The sequence below is a fragment of the Elgaria multicarinata genome, chromosome 19, assembly GCF_023053635.1.
Source record: "Elgaria multicarinata webbii isolate HBS135686 ecotype San Diego chromosome 19, rElgMul1.1.pri, whole genome shotgun sequence".
Classification (NCBI taxonomy): domain Eukaryota; kingdom Metazoa; phylum Chordata; class Lepidosauria; order Squamata; family Anguidae; genus Elgaria; species Elgaria multicarinata.
Window position 1 is genome coordinate 12,882,818 of NC_086189.1, and position 18,696 is coordinate 12,901,513.

General features: G+C 48.2%; 1 protein-coding gene across 1 annotated transcript in view; it reads right to left on the minus strand.

The window, feature by feature from the left end:
• The window catches only part of ARRDC1 (arrestin domain containing 1), a 41,060-nt gene extending 33,238 nt beyond the window's left edge, over positions 1-7,822 (minus strand). The window contains exon 1 of the mRNA XM_063144738.1: positions 7,522-7,822. Coding sequence (XP_063000808.1) covers positions 7,522-7,639 — 118 coding nt within the window. The 5' untranslated portion in view covers positions 7,640-7,822. The remainder of the gene's footprint in view (positions 1-7,521) is intronic.
• Positions 7,823-18,696: the final 10,874 nt, after the last annotated feature.

Below are 18,696 nucleotides of genomic sequence, written 5' to 3' on the forward strand. Positions count from 1 at the left end.
TACAAAATTTGTATACTGCTCTGCTTCTAAACAGATTCTGGAGTGGTAAACACAATAGTATAATAAAACACAATATTATAATAAAACATGATATTACATCGCCTCGGGCAATTTATTCTGAGCTTCATTTTCCTATCTGTAAAATGGGTACAATAGGAGTTGTTGCAAAAATAAACTGCAATGGATTCTGTAACAGACCTTTTTTTGGGGGGGGGGGTTCTAAATAACCAGCAGTAAATGCAAATGAAAATCCTGTAACTTGCATTTCATGTTTTGGTACTACTGGCTTGATTGTCAAGGGCGTTTTAGTCTATTTTCTCCTGTGGAATGCGGATTTTCAAGGATTTCGTCATTGCACTTTTATCCCTACCCTTCAACCAAGAAATTCAAGGCAGCATCCATGGTTCCTTCTTATGCGAAGCTTCATCTACCTCATCGGATTGTTATGAGCAGAGATTTCTTCCAAGACTCGTTGTCCAGACTTTACACTCCTTAGTGAAGTCTTCCCCAACTGTGAACCGCCCAGAGAGCTCTGGATATTGGGCGGTATAGAAATGTAATAAATAAATAAATAAACTGGTGCCCTTCAGAAGTTTTGGATTACAACTCCCAGCATCCCTGGCCGTTGGCCATGCTAGCTAGGGTTGATGAGCAATGAAGTCCAAAACATCTGGAGGGCACCATCTTGGGGAAGCTTGTGCTAGCCACTGCACTACACCGACTCTCCGCGGACAAGCGTTTGGCATTATTTCCCAAACACCCTTGTATATTCAGTGCCCAGCTCCAGTCAATCAGATGCCAGGTGAGCCAGTGTGCCACGGTGGATCAAGTAGGCTGAGTTGGAACCAGGGTTGAAAACCTCACTGTGCTATGACACCACTTGGTTGTACTTTTATATTGTATTTTATTCTGTTGTTTTATACCTGGAATGGTCTTAATTTTGTGAACCGCCCAGAGAGCTCCAGCTATTGGGCGGTATAGAAATGTAATAAATAAATAAATAAACTGGTGCCCTTCAGAAGTTTTGGATTACAACTCTCAGCATCCCTGGCTGTTGGCCATGCTAGCTGGGGTTGATGAGCATTGAAGTCCAAAACATCTGCAGGGCACCAGCTTGGAGAAGCTTGTGCTAGCCACTGCACTACACCGACTCTCTGCGGACAAGTGTTTGGCATTATTTCCCTATAGTATTTTATACTGTTGTTTTATACTTGGAATGGTCTTAATTTTGTGAACCGCCCAGAGAGCTTCGGCTATTAGGCGGTATAGAAATGCAATAAATAAATAAATAAATAAGGGCAGCCTCAGACCCAGGCATCAGCCTGGGCGGCAGAGCAGATATTCCGGTTCAACTTCTCCTTGGGAGGAGAACTGAATACAAACGGATTAGATGAATGTTCGATATACCGGTCTTTCTCCCACCTCCTGTGGCTATGCAAATCCAGGTTCACCCCTGAAAAACGGGTCACCCCACAACATCCAAATGGGAATATTTAACTAGAGAGAGAGAGAGAACAGTATGTCGATTTGGACACAAGATTCCTGTTTTGCAATCTCCAGTCAGAGGGAAGAACCAAACTGTTCCAGAAGCCGTTGAGTCAATAAAATCGCTTCCCAGCTCCGCTTTTGCCCATGGCCATCCTTGTCTAGAAGGAAGATGATGGTACGGGTGGTCTTGGCTCCAGGGCTCTCTCAGAAACTCTCTTTACAGAGACTGCTCTATTCCTGGTACTATCCAGCACTCAAAAGCTGCAATCCATTGGGGCAACCACAGCCATCTGGAGTCATCATTAATACTTCCCCCCACCCACCCCGTCCCCATCTGCAAACTTAGTATAACGTTTTAGACCAGCCATTCTCAAAATAGTGCCCTCCTGATGTTTTGGACTTTGAATCTCATTGAAAGGGGCTATGGATGTGTAATTGCTCATCCAAGTAAAAGCTCATAAAGGCCCACCATAATGGCTTAGCTAAGCTTAAAGCTCGCTAACATTGCATTGATGAACCAAAGTCCGTTTGGGTGGCTTAAAAGTTAGAAAAACTGTTTCGAGTCAAAAGCTGCTTGTAACCTAGAACTGCAAACGTACAAGATCACATTAAAAACGTTACAAGGGGAACTCGTTTTGAAGCGGCTGTGGGTTCTGCCCTATGAGGCAACAAACCGACAATAACCAGAAAAAAAAATTCAGAGGGCAGGCTATCTTTACAAGTTGCATAGAGCAGGGAATTTCAGCAGCTGCCATTTCTATGCATGCAGCACCTGGTGAAAGTCCCTCTTCACCACAACAGTGAAAGCTGCAGGAGCCCTGCCCTCAAGAGGGCAGGGCTCCTGCAGCCTTAACTGTTGTGATGAAGAGGGAATTTCACCAGGCGTACAAATGACACCTGCTGAAATTCCCTTCTCTATACAACTGTTAAAGATCCAGGAGCCCTGTCCTCCTTTTCATAGAATAGTAGAGTTGGAAGGGGCCTATAAGGCCATCGAGTCCAACCCCCTGCTCAATGCAGGAATCCACCCTAAAGCATCCCTGACAGATGGCTGTCCAGCTGCCTCTTGAATGCCTCTAGTGTGGGAGAGCCCACAATCTCCCTTGGTAACTGGTTCAATTGTCTTTTTCATATGGTCACCTTATGCTATGTGGGCGCTTTCATCTATACCTACCTTGGTGCATGCAAGAACTCTGGCAGGGGTGACAGCTGCTCAGCCCCCACCCAGGATAAGGTTCAAATAGTTAATACCCCCCTCCCCCAAACATAAATAGAACCCCAAGTCCTTTGATTTGTTTCTGCCTGCAAACCAGCTTTCTGAACAAATAAACCCCGCATTTTGCTGCTAAACAATATTATCCAAGAGGCAATAGCATTGCTTCTCCGTAGCTAGAAATATTCACTTTCCAGAGACCTTGAAACCCAACCAGTGAGTGGTGTGTGTTTTCTTTTGAAACAGCTCACTGTACACAAGGCTGAAGAGGATTACCAGTTCCTACTTCTTTTCACCCACGGAAGTTTGAAATACAGCTAAGTGTTTAACCTCAACAAAAAGCTGATGTTTATATGGTTTTAATTTTTGTGAACCGCCCAGAGAGCTTCGGCTATTGGGCGGTATAAAAATGTAATAAATAAATAAATAATATAAGTACGCTATATCATATAGCTGCAATACTGCATGATGACCCTACGTGACACTTACAAATAAGGACGTGGGGGAAATGCATCCCACAATAGTTAAACACTGGGCCGCCCCAGATCCTACACTGGCAGAAGAAAGAGGGTGTCCTCCAGACCAGGGGTTGGCAACCTGGTGCACTCCAAATATTTTGGACTGCAAGTCCATGACCATTTGCCATGCTATGTGGCAGGGTGTCGCTGTTTTATTCTTTTACTATGTACAGCACTGTGTACATTGATGGCGCTATATTAATAATAATAATAATAATAATAATAATAATGGTTGGGGGCTGATGGGAGCTGTAGTCCAACATCTGGAGTGGACCAGGGGGCCCACCTCTGCAGTGGCTAGAAAATATAAGACTACCAGAATCTAGAAAATATAGAACTACAGGTTGAAGTCTATTGACACCTGTCTTGGGTCATGCCTGACCATCAAATCTCTAGTCGCTCTGAATACGTCTCCTGTGACAGCTGGAAATGATTGCCAACACATCTGGAGGGGCCTCAGGTTGGGGAAGGCTTAGTTGGAGCAGCTTTCCCCAACCTGGTGTCCTCCAGTCATGTCAGACTGCAATTCCCATCATTTTTAGCCAGTGTGACCAACGCTCGGGGTGATGGGCATTGTAGTCCATCACCTCGAGGGCCACAGATGGTCCACTCCTGCTTTACCTGCCCCATATCTTTCCTGAAGACGGTTCAACTTGTATTGCCAAATATGCTTTTACAACGGGGGTGGGGGGGAGGGAATTTGGGGCCTTCCAGATGTCTTGGTCTACGATAATCTCTCACCACTGGCTATGTTGATGGGAATGATAGAAAATAGGGGAAATTGACTTCCCTCCATCATACAGTGCCTGTATTAGACAGCTGTTTTGTTTATTGCAAAATCTTACTGCGGTTTTACTCAGCACTGGGTTCTAGGCCAGAAACTGCGGTTGGGATGGAAATAAAACCCTTCCTCAAAGTGCCAACCAGTTGTTTTTGTTTAAAAAACCAAACCAAACACAGAACCAAACTTAAATATTCTAGATAAACTTTTCTGCTCCATCTTGCAGACCAGTAGCCGATGAGAATATATAATTTAACGCTATGCATGACCTTTCTCTGTCAACCCTGCAAAATGCAACCCAAGCTTGGAGCTTTTTCACACAGTTTTTATTTATCATTGCATTTATATCCTGGCTTTTTTTTTCCTCCGAGGATCCCAAGGCGGCGTACACAATCCTCCTCCTCGTCATTTTATCCTCACAACAACAACCCTGTGTGGTAGTCTGGGCTCAGAGTCTGTGACTGGCCCAGAGTCACCCAATGGGTTTCTGTGGCCGAGTGGGGACTAGAACCCGGATCTCCAGACTCTAGAACCCAGATCTCCGGACTCTAGAACCCAGATCTCCAGACTCTAAAGTCTGACACTTTAGCCACTACACCACACTGGCACACAGGTCACAAACTCAAAAGTACACCCAATCAGCAGCAGCAATGAATCCTGGCTCTATAACCGGCATAGGCGCCTGGTATGTGTGCTGTACTGGTTTAGAGGAATCATGTTGCCCTCCAGAAGTTTTGCACTACAATGCCCATAATCTTGGACCATTGCCTATTGTGGATGGGGTTTGTGGGAGCTGTAGGCCAAAACATCTGCAGGGAACCAGGTTGCCCGCTCCAGGTTAGAGTGCCAGCCTAGGGTTGTGGAAACCTGGGTCCAAATCCTCACCCAGCCACAGAGCTCAACAGATGAACATCAGCCTGTTCTTGTTGTTATTTTCATTTCTATACCACCCCATAGCTGAAGTGCTCTGGGCAGTTTACAAAAGATTAAAAATTGATATACGTTTAAAACCATGAAAAAAAGACAACATGCATTTTAAAACAACTTTGAGCTCCCAGACAAACCTAAAGATATATCTAGGATCAATTCAACGTATGCTGCTAAATACCCGGGAGAAAAGTCTCGACCAGGCACCAAAAAGATAACAATGTTAGCACCAGGCGAACCTCGTCGGGGAGATCGTTCCATGATTGGGGGGGCTACCACTGAAAAGACCCTCTCCCTTGTTGCCATCCTCCTCAGAGTAAACACACGGAGGACGACCTTAGATGTTGAGCGTAGCGTACGGGTAGGTTCATGTCGGGAGAGGCGTTCTGTCAGGTATTGTGGTCCCAAGCCGTGTAAGGCTTTATTGGTTAAAACCAGCACCTGGAATCGGGCTTGGAAACATACAGGAAGCCAATGCAAGTGGACCAGAATCGGTGTTATATGTTTGAACCTTCTGGTTCTGGTTTTCAATCTGGCTGCTGCATTCTGCACAAGCTGCAACTTCTGAACCATCTTCAAAGGCAGCCCCACGTAGAGCGCATTGCAGTAATCTAACTTGGAGGTTCCAGAGCATAGAGAACTGAAGCCAGATAGAGGTGTAGCTGGGCCACCAACCAAAGTTGGCAGAAGGCACTCCGTGCCACCAAGGCCACCTGAGCTATGAAATTGTATCCAGAATTTGGAGTGGCAATCTCACTTGAAGCACTGCCCATAGACCCCCAGCTGTACGCAATTACTCAGCAACAAAACCTTAAAGCACTTTACACGTGCTCAGAGGCTCTCTCTTACTTCACTATGTTTCAGGACTGCACACACACGCAACATTGGAAGCGGTCCAAGGCTGACCTCTCACTCCTTGGACACTCCCTCATAAAGGAATGCTGAAGAGTCAGAGAGACAGACAGGGGTTTTCTGTGTGCAGCTGGAGTCCAACCCACCCATGAGTTCCTCAGGAACCAACTTAAGTCCTTCTCCGCCATGGCCTGACCCAAGACCAGGAGATTTACACAGGCTGGGAAGGCCACTGAACTGGGATTGGAGGCAAAAAACCCAACACCCTGGCTTTCTGGCTTAACCACTGTGGTTAAAGCCGTGGTTTATGGTGTATTCTGAATAAGGCCATTGAGTCTTTAATTTCTAATAGTTCACACTGCTAGAAACCTGCCTTTAGGGAAAACTCTGTTCCTCCGTAGGGCTGTGTTCAGGACACCTTAAACCACGGCTTTAACCACGGCGGTTAAGCCAGAAAGCTGACCTGTGTTCAGAATCCACCTTAAACCCTGGCTTTAACCCTGGTTAAAAAAAAAAAGGTAGTTTTGCCTTAGTCACAGTGGTTAAAGCCGTGGTTTAAGGTGTCTTCTGAACGGGGCGACCGCCTCCCCTCTCTCCAAATCCTGTTTCTAATACAAGGCTCTGACCTCAACCAGGCAAAGAGTAAGCACCTCTGAACATGGACAGAGGGCATTTTCCCCACCGTCAAGCTTTATCCGCTCGCTCTGCTTCCTCCCTCCCTCCTCTCATCTTGAATTAGGGGACACACAGTTGGCAGCCTGGGGGGGGGGGGAGGGGGGTGCCCAGCCCTTTTTAAAAATAAACAAAAATAAAAATAAAATCAAAGGAAGATGTTTTAAGGCAGAGGCTGTAGGAGGGTGGAAAGAGGAGAGGAAGAGGAGGAAGAAGAAGAGGAGGAAGAAGAGGATCTCTGGCTGGCCGCTGTGAGCCCCGGCACCTCTTTGTAGGCCGCCTTGTGGAACTCTTTACCCAGAAATTTGGCATAAGAATGCATTTACTAAACGGCACTAAAGGAAGCCAGGAGAGAGAAAGAGGGAGGGCAGGTGGGTGAGAAGGAGGCGTCCCACCCCCGGGCGGGCTGCGAAGGCGGCGTGAGCCCCGGCACCTCTTTGTAGGCCGCCTTGTGGAGCTCTTTACCCGGAAAGATGGCATAAGAACGCATTTAATAACCCGCACTAAAGGAAGCGAGGAGAGAGAGGAAGGGAGGCGTCCCGCGAAGGCGGCGTGAGCCCCGGCACCTCTTCGTAGGCCGCCTTGTGGCCTGGAAAGTTGGCATAAGAATGCATTTACTAAACGGCACTAAAGGAAGCGAGGAGAGAGAAAGAGGGAGGGCAGGTGGGTGAGAAGGAGGCGTCCCACCCCCGGGCGGGCTGCGAAGGCGTCGTGAGCCCCGGCACCTCTTTGTAGGCCGCCTTGCGGGGCTCTTTACCCGGAAAGATGGCATAAGAACGCATTTAATAACCCGCACTAAAGGAAGCGAGGAGAGAGAGGAAGGGAGGCGTCCCGCGAAGGCGTCGCGAGCCCCGGCACCTCTTTGTAGGCCGCCTTGTGGAGCTCTTTACCCGGAAAGGTGGCATAAGAACGCTTTGACTAAACGGCACTAAAGGAAGCGAGGAGAGGAGGCGTCCCCCCGTCCCCGGGGCGGGCTGCGAAGGCGTCGTGAGCCCCGGCACCGACTTGCAAGGCGACTTTTGAAGCCGGCGCGCCCCCCTGCCCGCCTGCGCCCCCCGGCGCTGCCTTACCGCGGTACTGGAGCGCTCCGGCCAGGCGGACGGTGACGGTGCCGGCCAGCGGCTCGCCGGGGCTGTAGACGACGCGGCTGTCGCCCAGGCGGAGCTCGAACAGCTGCACCTTCCCCATAGCTGGGCCGAGGCGGGGGGACGACGGGGACCGGGACCAGGAGGAGGAGGAGAAGGAGGAGGAGGAGGAGGCCTGGCTTCGCCCTGCTGCCGCCGCTCCGCGATGCGCTTTCGGCTGCTGCTGCTGCTGCTGCTCTCGCAAGACGCGTCCGTGGCTGCTGCGCTCTGGCGCCGCGCTCCTCTGCCCTGGCCTCCGCGTAGCGAACTGCGGAAGCCGCAGCGCCCTCCGCGCTACCTGCTGCTGCCGCCGCCGCCAGCCCGCCCCCGACACGGCCCCGCCCCTCGCCCCGCCCCCTCAGGCTTCGCTTCGCGGGCAGCCCCCAGCACCAGGAAGGGCTCCTGCGTCGCCGCCCAAAACGTGGGGATGATGCTTCATAGAAAGGTAGAGCTGGAAGCGGGGCCTCTAAGGCCATCGGGTCCAACCCCCTGCTCAAGGCAGGAATCCACCCTAAAGCATCCCTGGCAGGTGGTTGTCCAGCTGCCTCTTGAATGCAGACTCCCTAGTGGTTATTCACCTCACTTTCTCTGGCAAATCCTCTGAAGAATCGTAGAATCATAGAATAGTCGAGTTGGAAGGGGGCCTTTAAGGCCATCAAGTCCAACCTCCCCTGCTCAAGGCAGGAATCTTCCTTAAAGCATCCCTGGCAGGTGGTTGTCCAGCTGCCTCTTGAATGCAGACTTCCTAGTGGTTATTCACCTCACTTCCTCTGGCAGATCCTCTGAAGAATCATAGAATAGTCGAGTTGGAAGGGGGCCTTTAAGGCCATCAAGTCCAACCCCCCCTGCTCAAGGCAGGAATCTTCCTTAAAGCATACCTGGCAGGTGGTTGTCCAGCTGCCTCTTGAATGCAGACTTCCTAGTGGTTATTCACCTCACTTCCTCTGGCAGATCCTCTGAAGAATCATAGGCCACAGCTAGACCTAAGGTTTATCCTGGCACCATCCAGGGTTCGCCCCTGCCTGAGCACTGGATCCCCTGTGTGTCACCTAGATGAACAGGTTTGACCCCTAGACGATCCTGGGATAAACCTTAGGTCTAGCTATGGCCATAGAATCATAGAATAGTAGAGCTGGAAGGGGCCCCTCTAACGCCATTGAGTCCAACCCCCTGCTCAAGGCAGGAATCCACCCTAAAGCATCCCTGACAGATGGCTGTCTAGATGAATCTTGAATGCAGACTCCCTAGTGGTTATTCACCTCACTTCCTCCGGCAGAACCTCTGAAGAATCATAGAATCATAGAATAGTAGAGTTGGAAGGGGCCTATAAGGCCATTGAGTCCAACCCCCTCCCCTGCTCAATGCAGGAATCCACCCTAAAGCATACCTGACAGATGGCTGTCCAGCTGCCTCTTGAAGGCCTCTAGCGTGGGAGAGCCCACAACCTCCCTAGGTCACTGATTCCATTGTCGTACTGCTCTAACAGTCAGGAAGTTTTTCCTGATGTCCAGCCGGAATCTGGCTTCCTGTCACTTGAGCCCGTTATTCCATGTCCTGCACTCTGGGATGACCGAGAAGAGATCCTGGCCCTCCTCTGTGTGACACCCTTTCAAGTATTTGAAGAGTGCTATCATGTCTCCCCTCAATCTTCTTTTCCCCAGGCTAAACATGCCCACCAACAACTCCCATCACTCCAAATCAGAACGTTCTGACTTGGAGTGATGGGAGTTGTTGGCGGGCATGTTTAGCCTGGAGAAGAGAAGGACATCAGAAGTGCCCTGCTGGATCAGACCGAGGGTCCATCTCGTCCAGCTCTCTGGTCTCCCCTTAACCTCCTTTTTCCAAGCTAAACAATCCCAGCTGAGGATGAGGACCCATAGCAGCGAATGACAGCGATGAAAATGTAGATTCACTGAGGCAGGGGGTCCATTGATGGTGTCTTGCTCCCACAGCCCTCAATGATCAAGCTGGCATTCCCTGCCATCAGTGACAGGTAAGCCTATCAGGGACCACGTATAGCAGAGAGTGCCCACTAGAGGGCACTTTGCTCAGTTCCTCCTCAAACTTGAATCCAGTCCTGGCCAATTGCGTGAATTGCTCATATATATATATATGGTAGGCCTGCCTCTTGATCTGGATTCTTGATCTTGATCCAGGGAGTGGGAGAGTAAGGGGCTTTAATACTCCCCTCCCCGCAACACACACACACTTCGGTCCCAGTTGAGATTGGGGACGCTGCACTTGTTATTGGCATTGGAAGAAGACAAGCTCTCGTTCACAGCCAGGGCTCCTAGGCCCTCCAGGGTGCAAGGATCCCATGAAAGGATAACACCGCAGCATGCTGCAGTGGTGCAAACAGATCATAGAATCAGAGAATAGCAGAGTTGGAAGGGGCCTACAAGGCCATCTAGTCCAACCCCCTGCTCAATGCAGGAATCCACCCTAAAGCATCCCTGACGGATGGTTTTATGTCAACTACAGTTGACATAAAGGCGCTCTTTCAATGCTGACTGGTTCAACCACATTAGTCAGAGGACTCGAGGGAGATAATGGAGGAATTTGCTTACCTGCAAAGAGGAGGCATCAATCACCCACAAGGCAGTGATCCAGTGATCTGTTTGAGTCAGCTCTAGGGCCTGTTATGTCAGAGTTCAGACTTGGACCGCGCATGGCAGCCTTGTCGCCCGCCAGACGTTTTTGACTACAACTCCCATAATCTCTCTGATCATTGGTGCCGTTTTTGGACTACAACACACATAAGCCCCAGCTGGTGTCGCCAATAATCAGCGGTGAGGAACAGGTTGGGGAAGGTGTATTGTGATTTGGGCTGCAGCATCGAGTTGGTTAATCAGTTCGATGAATTGTTTAAAAATGTTTTGATCCACTAAAAAGGTACTCCCTGAAAATCAAGTCGTAGTTGTTGTTGTTTTAAAAACATTATTTTGTATAGAAGTAGTTATAACCACAGCTGACGACAAATTGAGAAAAGTCTTCTTCCTTTTCCCCTCCTCATGGTCATAGAAAGAGAAAGTCTCTTTTAAGATGATGCCTGCTGTGTGACACATACATGGATCACCATAAAGCACAGGTACAATCTTAGAAGAGGGATTCCCCCTTCTCTCTCACATGCTTGGGAAGGGATACGTCTTTTAGGAATGCTTCTTATGACACATACGCAGATCACTCCTAAGATGGTGACGCCATCTTAAAAGAAGCCTCCTCATGCACAGAGGAGGGAATCCATCTTCTAAGAACATAGCCATCGTCCTTTTCCTCGTGCCTTTAAATCATATTTGTCACCACTGAGCCTGTCCATCTGAACTGAGGATGACATCACTGCTTATTGGTACTTGAGGAAGAGAAAGCTCTGCTAGACCAGAGTTGCTGGGTCAAATCAGAGCTTCTAAATTTTCACTGCTGAGTGACCAAGGCCATAGCTAGACCTAAGGTTTATCCCTGGATCGTCCAGGGGTCAAACCTGTTCATCTAGGTGACACACAGGGGATCCAGTGCTCAGGCAGGGGCAAACCCTGGATGATCCCAGGATAAACCTTAGGTCTAGCTGTGGCCCAACTCTCCAGTATATTGTACTGCTTTGTTCAACTTGTAAAAATAAAACAAAGGAATTTTTTTTAAAAAATTGGGGGGGGGGGTTGGCAGCTGGGCGTTCTTGAACCTGATCCATGCATATTTATTCATTCCTTCATTCCATTTCTATTCTGTCCAGTGGCTAAAGCTTTGTGGGCAGTTCACAATAAAACCACAATGTCAGCCAGGTGAGCCTCTCCAGGGAGGTCATTCCACAACCGGAGTGCCACGACTCAAAAGGCCCTACACTTAGTAGACATCAGCCTCACTCCATTTGATCAGGACATCCATAGAAAGGCCTCTGAAGATGGACTTATTGTACAGGCTGGTGTATATGAAAGTTAATACAAGCAGTTTAAATTTGGACCAGAAATGGGCTGGCAGCCAGGGCAAATGGAATCAATGACCTAGGGAGGTCGTGGCCTCTCCCATACTAGAGGCATTCAAGAGGCAGCTGGACAGCCCTCTGTCAGGTATGCTTTAAGGTAGATTCCTGCAATGAGCAGGGGGTTGGACTTGATGGCCTTGTGGGCCCCTTCCAACTCTACTATTCTGTGATTCTATTCTATGATTCTATAAAAGCACTGGGATAATATGATCATGATTGTCAGTCCTGTTAACAATCTCACCCTCCTATTTTGGACCGGCTGGTTTCTGAACCATTTTCAAAAGCAGCAAGACCTATATTGTATTGCAGTAATCCAGATGAAAGAAATCCAGTTATCCATTGCCAGAGCACGGATAACTGTAGCTAGGCTATCTCTCTCCAGGTAAGGACATAGCTGGTATACCAGACTGAGCTGATAAATGGTGCTTCTTGCCATAGGATGTACCTCTAGTGACAATGCTGGATCAAAGAGCATCCCCAAACTATGAACCAGATCCTTTTGTGGAGAGTGCAGCGTCCTCAACATTTAGCTGGGCAGATGAACCACCCACTAGCAGTACTGTATCTTAACTGGATTGAGTCTCAAGATGTAGTGATGGCCACCAAGCTATCACAAGGCCACCAATTTAGATGGCTTTAAAAGGGGGTTGGATAAATTCCTGGTGGAGAAGGCTATCAAGGGCTACTAGCCCTGAAGGTTGTGTGCTACCTCCAGTATTCGAGGCAGTAAGCCTGTGTGCACCAGTTGCTGGGGAACATGGGTGGGAGGGTGCCGTTGCATCATGTCCTGCTTTGTTTATCTCTGGTCGACAGCTGGTTGGCCACTAGATGGACCCTTGGTCTGATCCAGCAGGGCTCTTCTTATTTATTTATTTTATTTATTTATTACATTTTTATACCGCCCAATAGCCGAAGCTCTCTGGGCGGTTCACAGGGGCAGTCTTCTGCTGTTCTTATGAGGCCTCATCAGGCCAGGATCTCTTCTTGATCCTCACAGAGTGCAGGTCATGGAATAACGGGCTCATGTTATAGGAAGCCAGATTCCTGGACATCAGGAAAAACTTCTTGACTGTTAGAGCAGTACGGCAATGGAACCAGTGACCTAGGGAGGTAGTGGGCTCTCCCACGCTAGAGGCCTTCAAGAGGCAGCTGGACAGCCATCTGTCAGGGATGCTTTAGGGTGGATTCCTGCATTGAGCGGGGGGTTGGACTCGATGGCCTTATAGACCCCTTCCGACTCTGCTGTTCTATGATTCTATGATCCAGGTACTAACTCAGAACATCCACTGTCTCATCTGGATTTGGTGAAAAGGAGATGTCGTCTGCATTTTGTGGACACGTCAGCCCACTCTGAATAAGCTACCACAGTAGTTTCATGTAGATGTGGAACTACATGAGGGATAGGATGGAGCCCTGTAGAACTCCATAGCGTAGCCGCTAAGGTGCAGAGCAATAGATTCAGCTATCGGATCCACTGCCGTGCATCCCAAACAACCTGTCCAGGACACCATGGCCGATGGTACCGATCCGAGAGAATCACCAGGGTTGCACACCGCCGGTCCCTCTCTCACAGGATGGTCCTTAAAAAGTGATGAGTCAGGAATCTGAAGAAGTGTCCATGAATCAACGGTAACCCGATTATGAAACAGGCATGTGCCACTCTGCCCATTTCATAGCTGGGAAGGAGGAGGCACATAGATAAAGGCTCTTTCCCAATCCAGTGCAGTGATTCAGTGTGCTGGACCTTGGTATCTGGCCTCATGATTGGCTCACTGCATTGGATTCTGTTGAGGAAACCAGGAAATGACCCTCGTGATTCAACAGATGATCCTCTACTTTGTAGGTGTGTTATGACCTGCCTTGCAGGCATTTCTCTCTCTCTGTGTGTGTGAGTGAGTGTAGAATGCTGATCACTCCAGGATTTATGAGATTACTGAGATATCTAAATAAAATAAGAGTTCCCTTCTGCCAGCCACCCAACAGCTGAGGCATCTTATGATAACTACCTCTTTGTGAACTGCTGTAGGCCATGTTGGTGCCACCTGGAAGAGTTGCCTGGACTGGGTCCCTGCCTTTCCTTGGAGACACCAAGCCACAAGCTGATGGCAGATCACCGCCCTTAAATGAAACAGCACTTATCTCTTGCTTGTGTCATCAGAATGACATGGGCCTCATACAAGGGCGTTGCAAAGGTATGTGTTTGCACAGGAATTCCACTTTCCCTATAATCCCTGACATGGATTCCGGCCTCTTTGGGTGAAACTGTTAATTCTTATATAGGACGGAACCACATACAAAGCAGTCTAACCCTAAACCGCATTGGAAATACACTGTTAGGGCGAAGTCTTTCACCACTCCGCTTCTTTCCCTTATCAGCTTCCAACACTCCCAGGTCGGGAAAACGGCCCTTAAAAACAAACGCATGTAGCTTCAACTTAGGTGGTGATAACTTGTGCTCTTCTCTTCTATGCAACTGTTGCTTATACAGGGAAAGAAGCTCCAAGGGACGGCCCTATCATTAGGCAGCGTGAAGCAGTTGCTTCAGGCAGCAGATGCTGAGAGGCGGCAGCAAGGTGTTGAGGGGAAAAGAGCTGACCTCTGTCCTATGACCCCTAAGTTAGCCGGCTGCCTTCAGATGTAGTAGAAGATGCTGTCCCAATGCCCATTTTTGAAGAAACGATCCAGACGGATTTTGTACAGGCTAACTCAGAGGGCATAGGACAAGACACACAGCTCTCTTCTCCCTGCTGCCTCCCAACATTTGCCGCCTGAGGCCACTGCCTCAGTCTGTCTACCGATAGGGACAGCTGTCTTGTTCTTTGCCTCAGGCTGGCTCTGCCTCCTTCCCCATCCCATCCCACTTTCTCAGGGCTCCCTACCATTAGGCAAAGCGAGGTAGTGGCCTCAGGCGGCAAATGTTGGGAGGCAGTAACAAAGTGTTGGAAGGAGAGAACTGAAGCCTTTCCTGCTCGCCCCCCAAGCTATCCTGCTGCCTTAGGTGTGGAGGAGGACATTATCCCATCATCAATCACAATTAAAGCCACGAAATGGGAATCTGGTTCTTTGCCTAATAGAATCATAGAATAGCAGAGTTGGAAGGGGCCTACAAGGCCATCAAGTCCAACCCCCTGCTCAATGCAGGAATCTACCTTAAAGCATCCCTGACAGATGCTTGTCCAGCTGCCTCTTGAATGACTCTAGTGTGGGAGAGCCCACAACCTCCCTAGGTAACTGATTCCATTGTCGTACTGCTCTAACAGTCAGGAAGTTTTTCCTGATGTCCAGCTGGAATCTGGCTTCCTTTAACTTGAGCCCGTTATTCCGTGTCCTGGCCGGCGCACCCCCCCTCTCTCTCTCCCCCTTACCCAGGTAATTTTAGTTGCAAAATCAGCATGGAAGATTCCCCTGCCTCCCTCTAGTGGGAAGAGACATTATTACCACAGCTGCATTTAAGATTTGAAACCGAAGGTGTGCTTTGGTCGAATAACCAAATTGAACATCCAATTTTTAAAAGACATAGGTTGCTGGAAAAGAATGCTTGCGAGAACAACGGGAATTGATTTTTGGGTAAAAAAACTGGTGAGCTTGGCTCTGGTACTTATCACACATTCCTGGGCTGAGCATGTGCTTAGACGACGCTTTTAGGATGTTTTAACCATGTATACTATGTTTTTAATCAGTATTTTATGTATTTTATACATACTTGTTGTTCCCCGCCTCAATCAAAATGGAGAGGGGGTAAGAAATAAATGTATTATTTATTATTATTATTATTATTAGAGGGACCCTGTTCTTTAATTCTTGATGCTTGTCTGCCTCCACACTGGTATTTTGCACCTGGCTGGACTTCACAGTTGTAGTAATACAAAAATAAATAAATAACTAGATCCTTCAAGCCTGACGTTTACACATTTATTTTAATAAATTTTACCGCCCTGTCGAAATATTTCCCCCCCCAAGCGTGATTTGACAAAGTAACACAAAACACAGCTATATGTATTCACTCCTAATAATTATATTGAGACTCTGCACCAGGCTGTTCAAATTCTGAAAAAAATAATAATGCAGTATTTCTTTTAATCTTGGCTTTGCCAGGAATGTGCAAGGCAAGGAACTACACAAGACACTCAAATGTTCTGAAAGAGCGTTCCAGGCGTAAGGGGCAGCGGAAGAAAATGGACAAAGCCGAGCAAGGGAAGTAGAGACCTTTGGGCAGGTGAGAAACATGGCATCAGAGGAGCGAAGAGCACGAGCGGGGCGATAGTGTGAGATGAGAGAGGAGAGATAGGAAGGAGCTAGACAGTGAAAAGCTTTGTAGGTCAACAGGAGAAGTTTATGTTGGATTCTGAAGTGAATTGGAAGCCAATGAAGAGATTTCAGAAGTGGAGTAACATGGTCAGAGCGGCGAGCCAAGAAGATGATCTTTGCGGCAGAGTGGTGAACAGAAACCAACGAACTGATGTGAGAAGAAGGAAGGACCTCTATCGTGTCTCCCCTTAGCCTCCTTTTTTCCCCAAGCTAAACAATCCCAGCTGATGTAACCTTCCCTCATAGGGGAGATGCTCCAGCCCCTTAATCATTTTAGTTGCCCTTTTCTGCACTTTTTCCAGCTCCATAATATCCTTTTTTTTAGGTGTGGTGACCAGAACTGTACACAGTATTCTAAGTGTGGTCGCCCCATAGATTCAACATGTTTGTTTTGCCATGTCTATGCAGTATTGGGGCATGCATGGGGTGTGGGTTTTTTTGGAACTGGTTCTATGTTTTGATGCTTTTATGATGCAACGTGCTGTTGGCGACCGTACGTTTTCGTGTAACAGAAAGGCATACCATAGAAATTTGAAATTAAATGTACTTCCCCCACCTACAGCTGCTGTGTGAATATGCTGGGGTATCCTCTTGAGTCTGACTCCTGTTCAGTGTATTTTAAGGAGGGGATTGACCTGTGGATCTCGTTCAATTGGAAAAGGGAGCCATGGGCCACAATGGAAGCTGCTGAGTAGCCCTTTTCCTTTGTGGAGTCAGCCAGTCACCATCCCTTCTGCACACCTGTGCTGGATGCAGGCACTGTCCCGTTTCCTGAGGACCTAAACAGTCCCGGTTGCTTAGGACTTTCTTTGCTTAGGACTTGCTGCAGTCCATGACCAAGAAGTAGACCGTCTTTTTGCCCAGATGTTGACAGAGCGCGGAATAAATAGCAGCAGCAGGTTTTTAGGTAAACGAGGTCATCTCTGCTCAAGTCTTAGCTGAGCCTTCTTCTCCAGGATCTCACCCGGAGAAAGGTCTTCCCCAACCCTTTAGCTGATTCTTCTAAGTGGAGATGTCAGGAATTGAACTGGGACCTTTTGCATGCAAAATTAAAGAAGACAGCTCAGCATGGCTCCATTTTCAAAACCAGAGGCTTGTCTATATGGCTTGTTTACCCCTGACCTAAATGCGCATATTTGCGTTTCTGGACACAGGACACAGCCATCCATTCGCCGTACCACAGGGTTTTGAACGCGATAATGCGCATATACGCATTTGCGATTTACCGCGACTTTTGGATCATGCCCGAGTTTGCACCGTGTTATGGTTGTGAGTCTTTGGGGCACTTAAATTGCATTTTGACATGTGGGCGGAGCTTTGAGGGTACGACAACATGATTGGCTAATTTCCCACCTATCGGCTGCCTCGTTCCTTCGCATCATTTGTAATTTGAATTTTCTGATTCTGCTGCATCATTCCTCCCCCGCCCCTGGTTTGTCTGTTATATGAATCTGCGGAGCAACGCATATAAAATTTATAGCTTCCATCGTCTGTACTCCGTACCATCGTATATGCGCATGTGCGCATTAATAACTGAACTATAAAAAAAATCAGGAAATAAATCGCTATTGCTGCTGCAGTGTGACACTCTTTCCCTAGATTCGAATCAATGAAAATTCGGGTTTGTATTTAACGAGGAGCAATCACGTTGTCGTATAGTTGGGGGCCAGGGCTAAAGAAGAGAAAAAGGAAAGGAAAAAATGGCTAGGATAACAATCTTCCCCTCCTAAAGTCTGCTCCAGGTTTTTCTTCCTTCCTTGCAGCAGCTCCTCTTCATGATCCTGGTAGTCAACCTCCAGAGGAGGAAACGAAGTGAGCTGGTGCAAAGCATGTTTTTCCCCCCCTTTTCTTTCTGGTGTGGACAGATGGAATGGAGGGAAGCCAGTTGAAAGCGGTGCTGGAGAATGAAGAAAGGCTTTCTACAGGTGGACGTGCAGGGGCGAAGAACATGTGACTCTTGGCTGAAGTTCAAAACCCCTCTGCAACCAATCAGTTCAGACTTGTGCCAAGTGTGAGTTGTCCCTCTATGAGCAGCTGATTGGTTGGGCAAGAAGAAAGAACTGCCGTCTTCTTTATTCTTCGTTGTCACGATGTCCGTATTTGTTGACTGCTGGTTATCTTCATACAGTAGGACGGTCTTCCCCAACCTGGTGCTATCCAGACCATTTGGACTACACTTCCCAGCATTCCCGTCCATTGGCTATGCTAGCTAGGGTCAAAGGGTGGTTGGGACCGCAATACCTGATGGAACGCCTCTCCCGACATCAACCTACCCGTACACTGCGCTCAACATCTAAGGTCCTCCTCCGAGTGTCTACTCCGAGGGAAGCTCGGAGGATGGCAACAAGGGAGAGGGCCTTTTCCGTGGTGGCCCCCCAATTGTGGAACAATCTCCCTGACGAGGCCCGCCTGGTGCCAACATTGTCATCTTTTCGGTGCCAGGTCAAGACTTTTCTCTCCTCCCAGGCATTTAGCAATATGTAATTCGCCTGGGTTTGTTCTTGTATGTTTTTGTGGGTTTAAATCGTATGTTTTCGTGGTTTAAATTTTTTGCATACTGTTTATAAGAGTTTTTATCCTATGTAAACCACCCAGAGAGCCTCAGCTATGGGTCGGTATACAAATGTAATAATTAATAAAAAATAAATAAAAAGTCCAAAACTTCTAGAAGTTAGGGAAAGCTGCAGTAGTGCAACCTTTTCCCAACCCTGGGTCTCCAGACATTGTTGGATGACAACTCCCATCATTGCATCCCATTCACCATGGTGGTTGGGGATGACAGGAACTGCAGTTCAACCTGACTTGGGAGACCTTAAGGTCGGGAAAAGCTGTCTGAG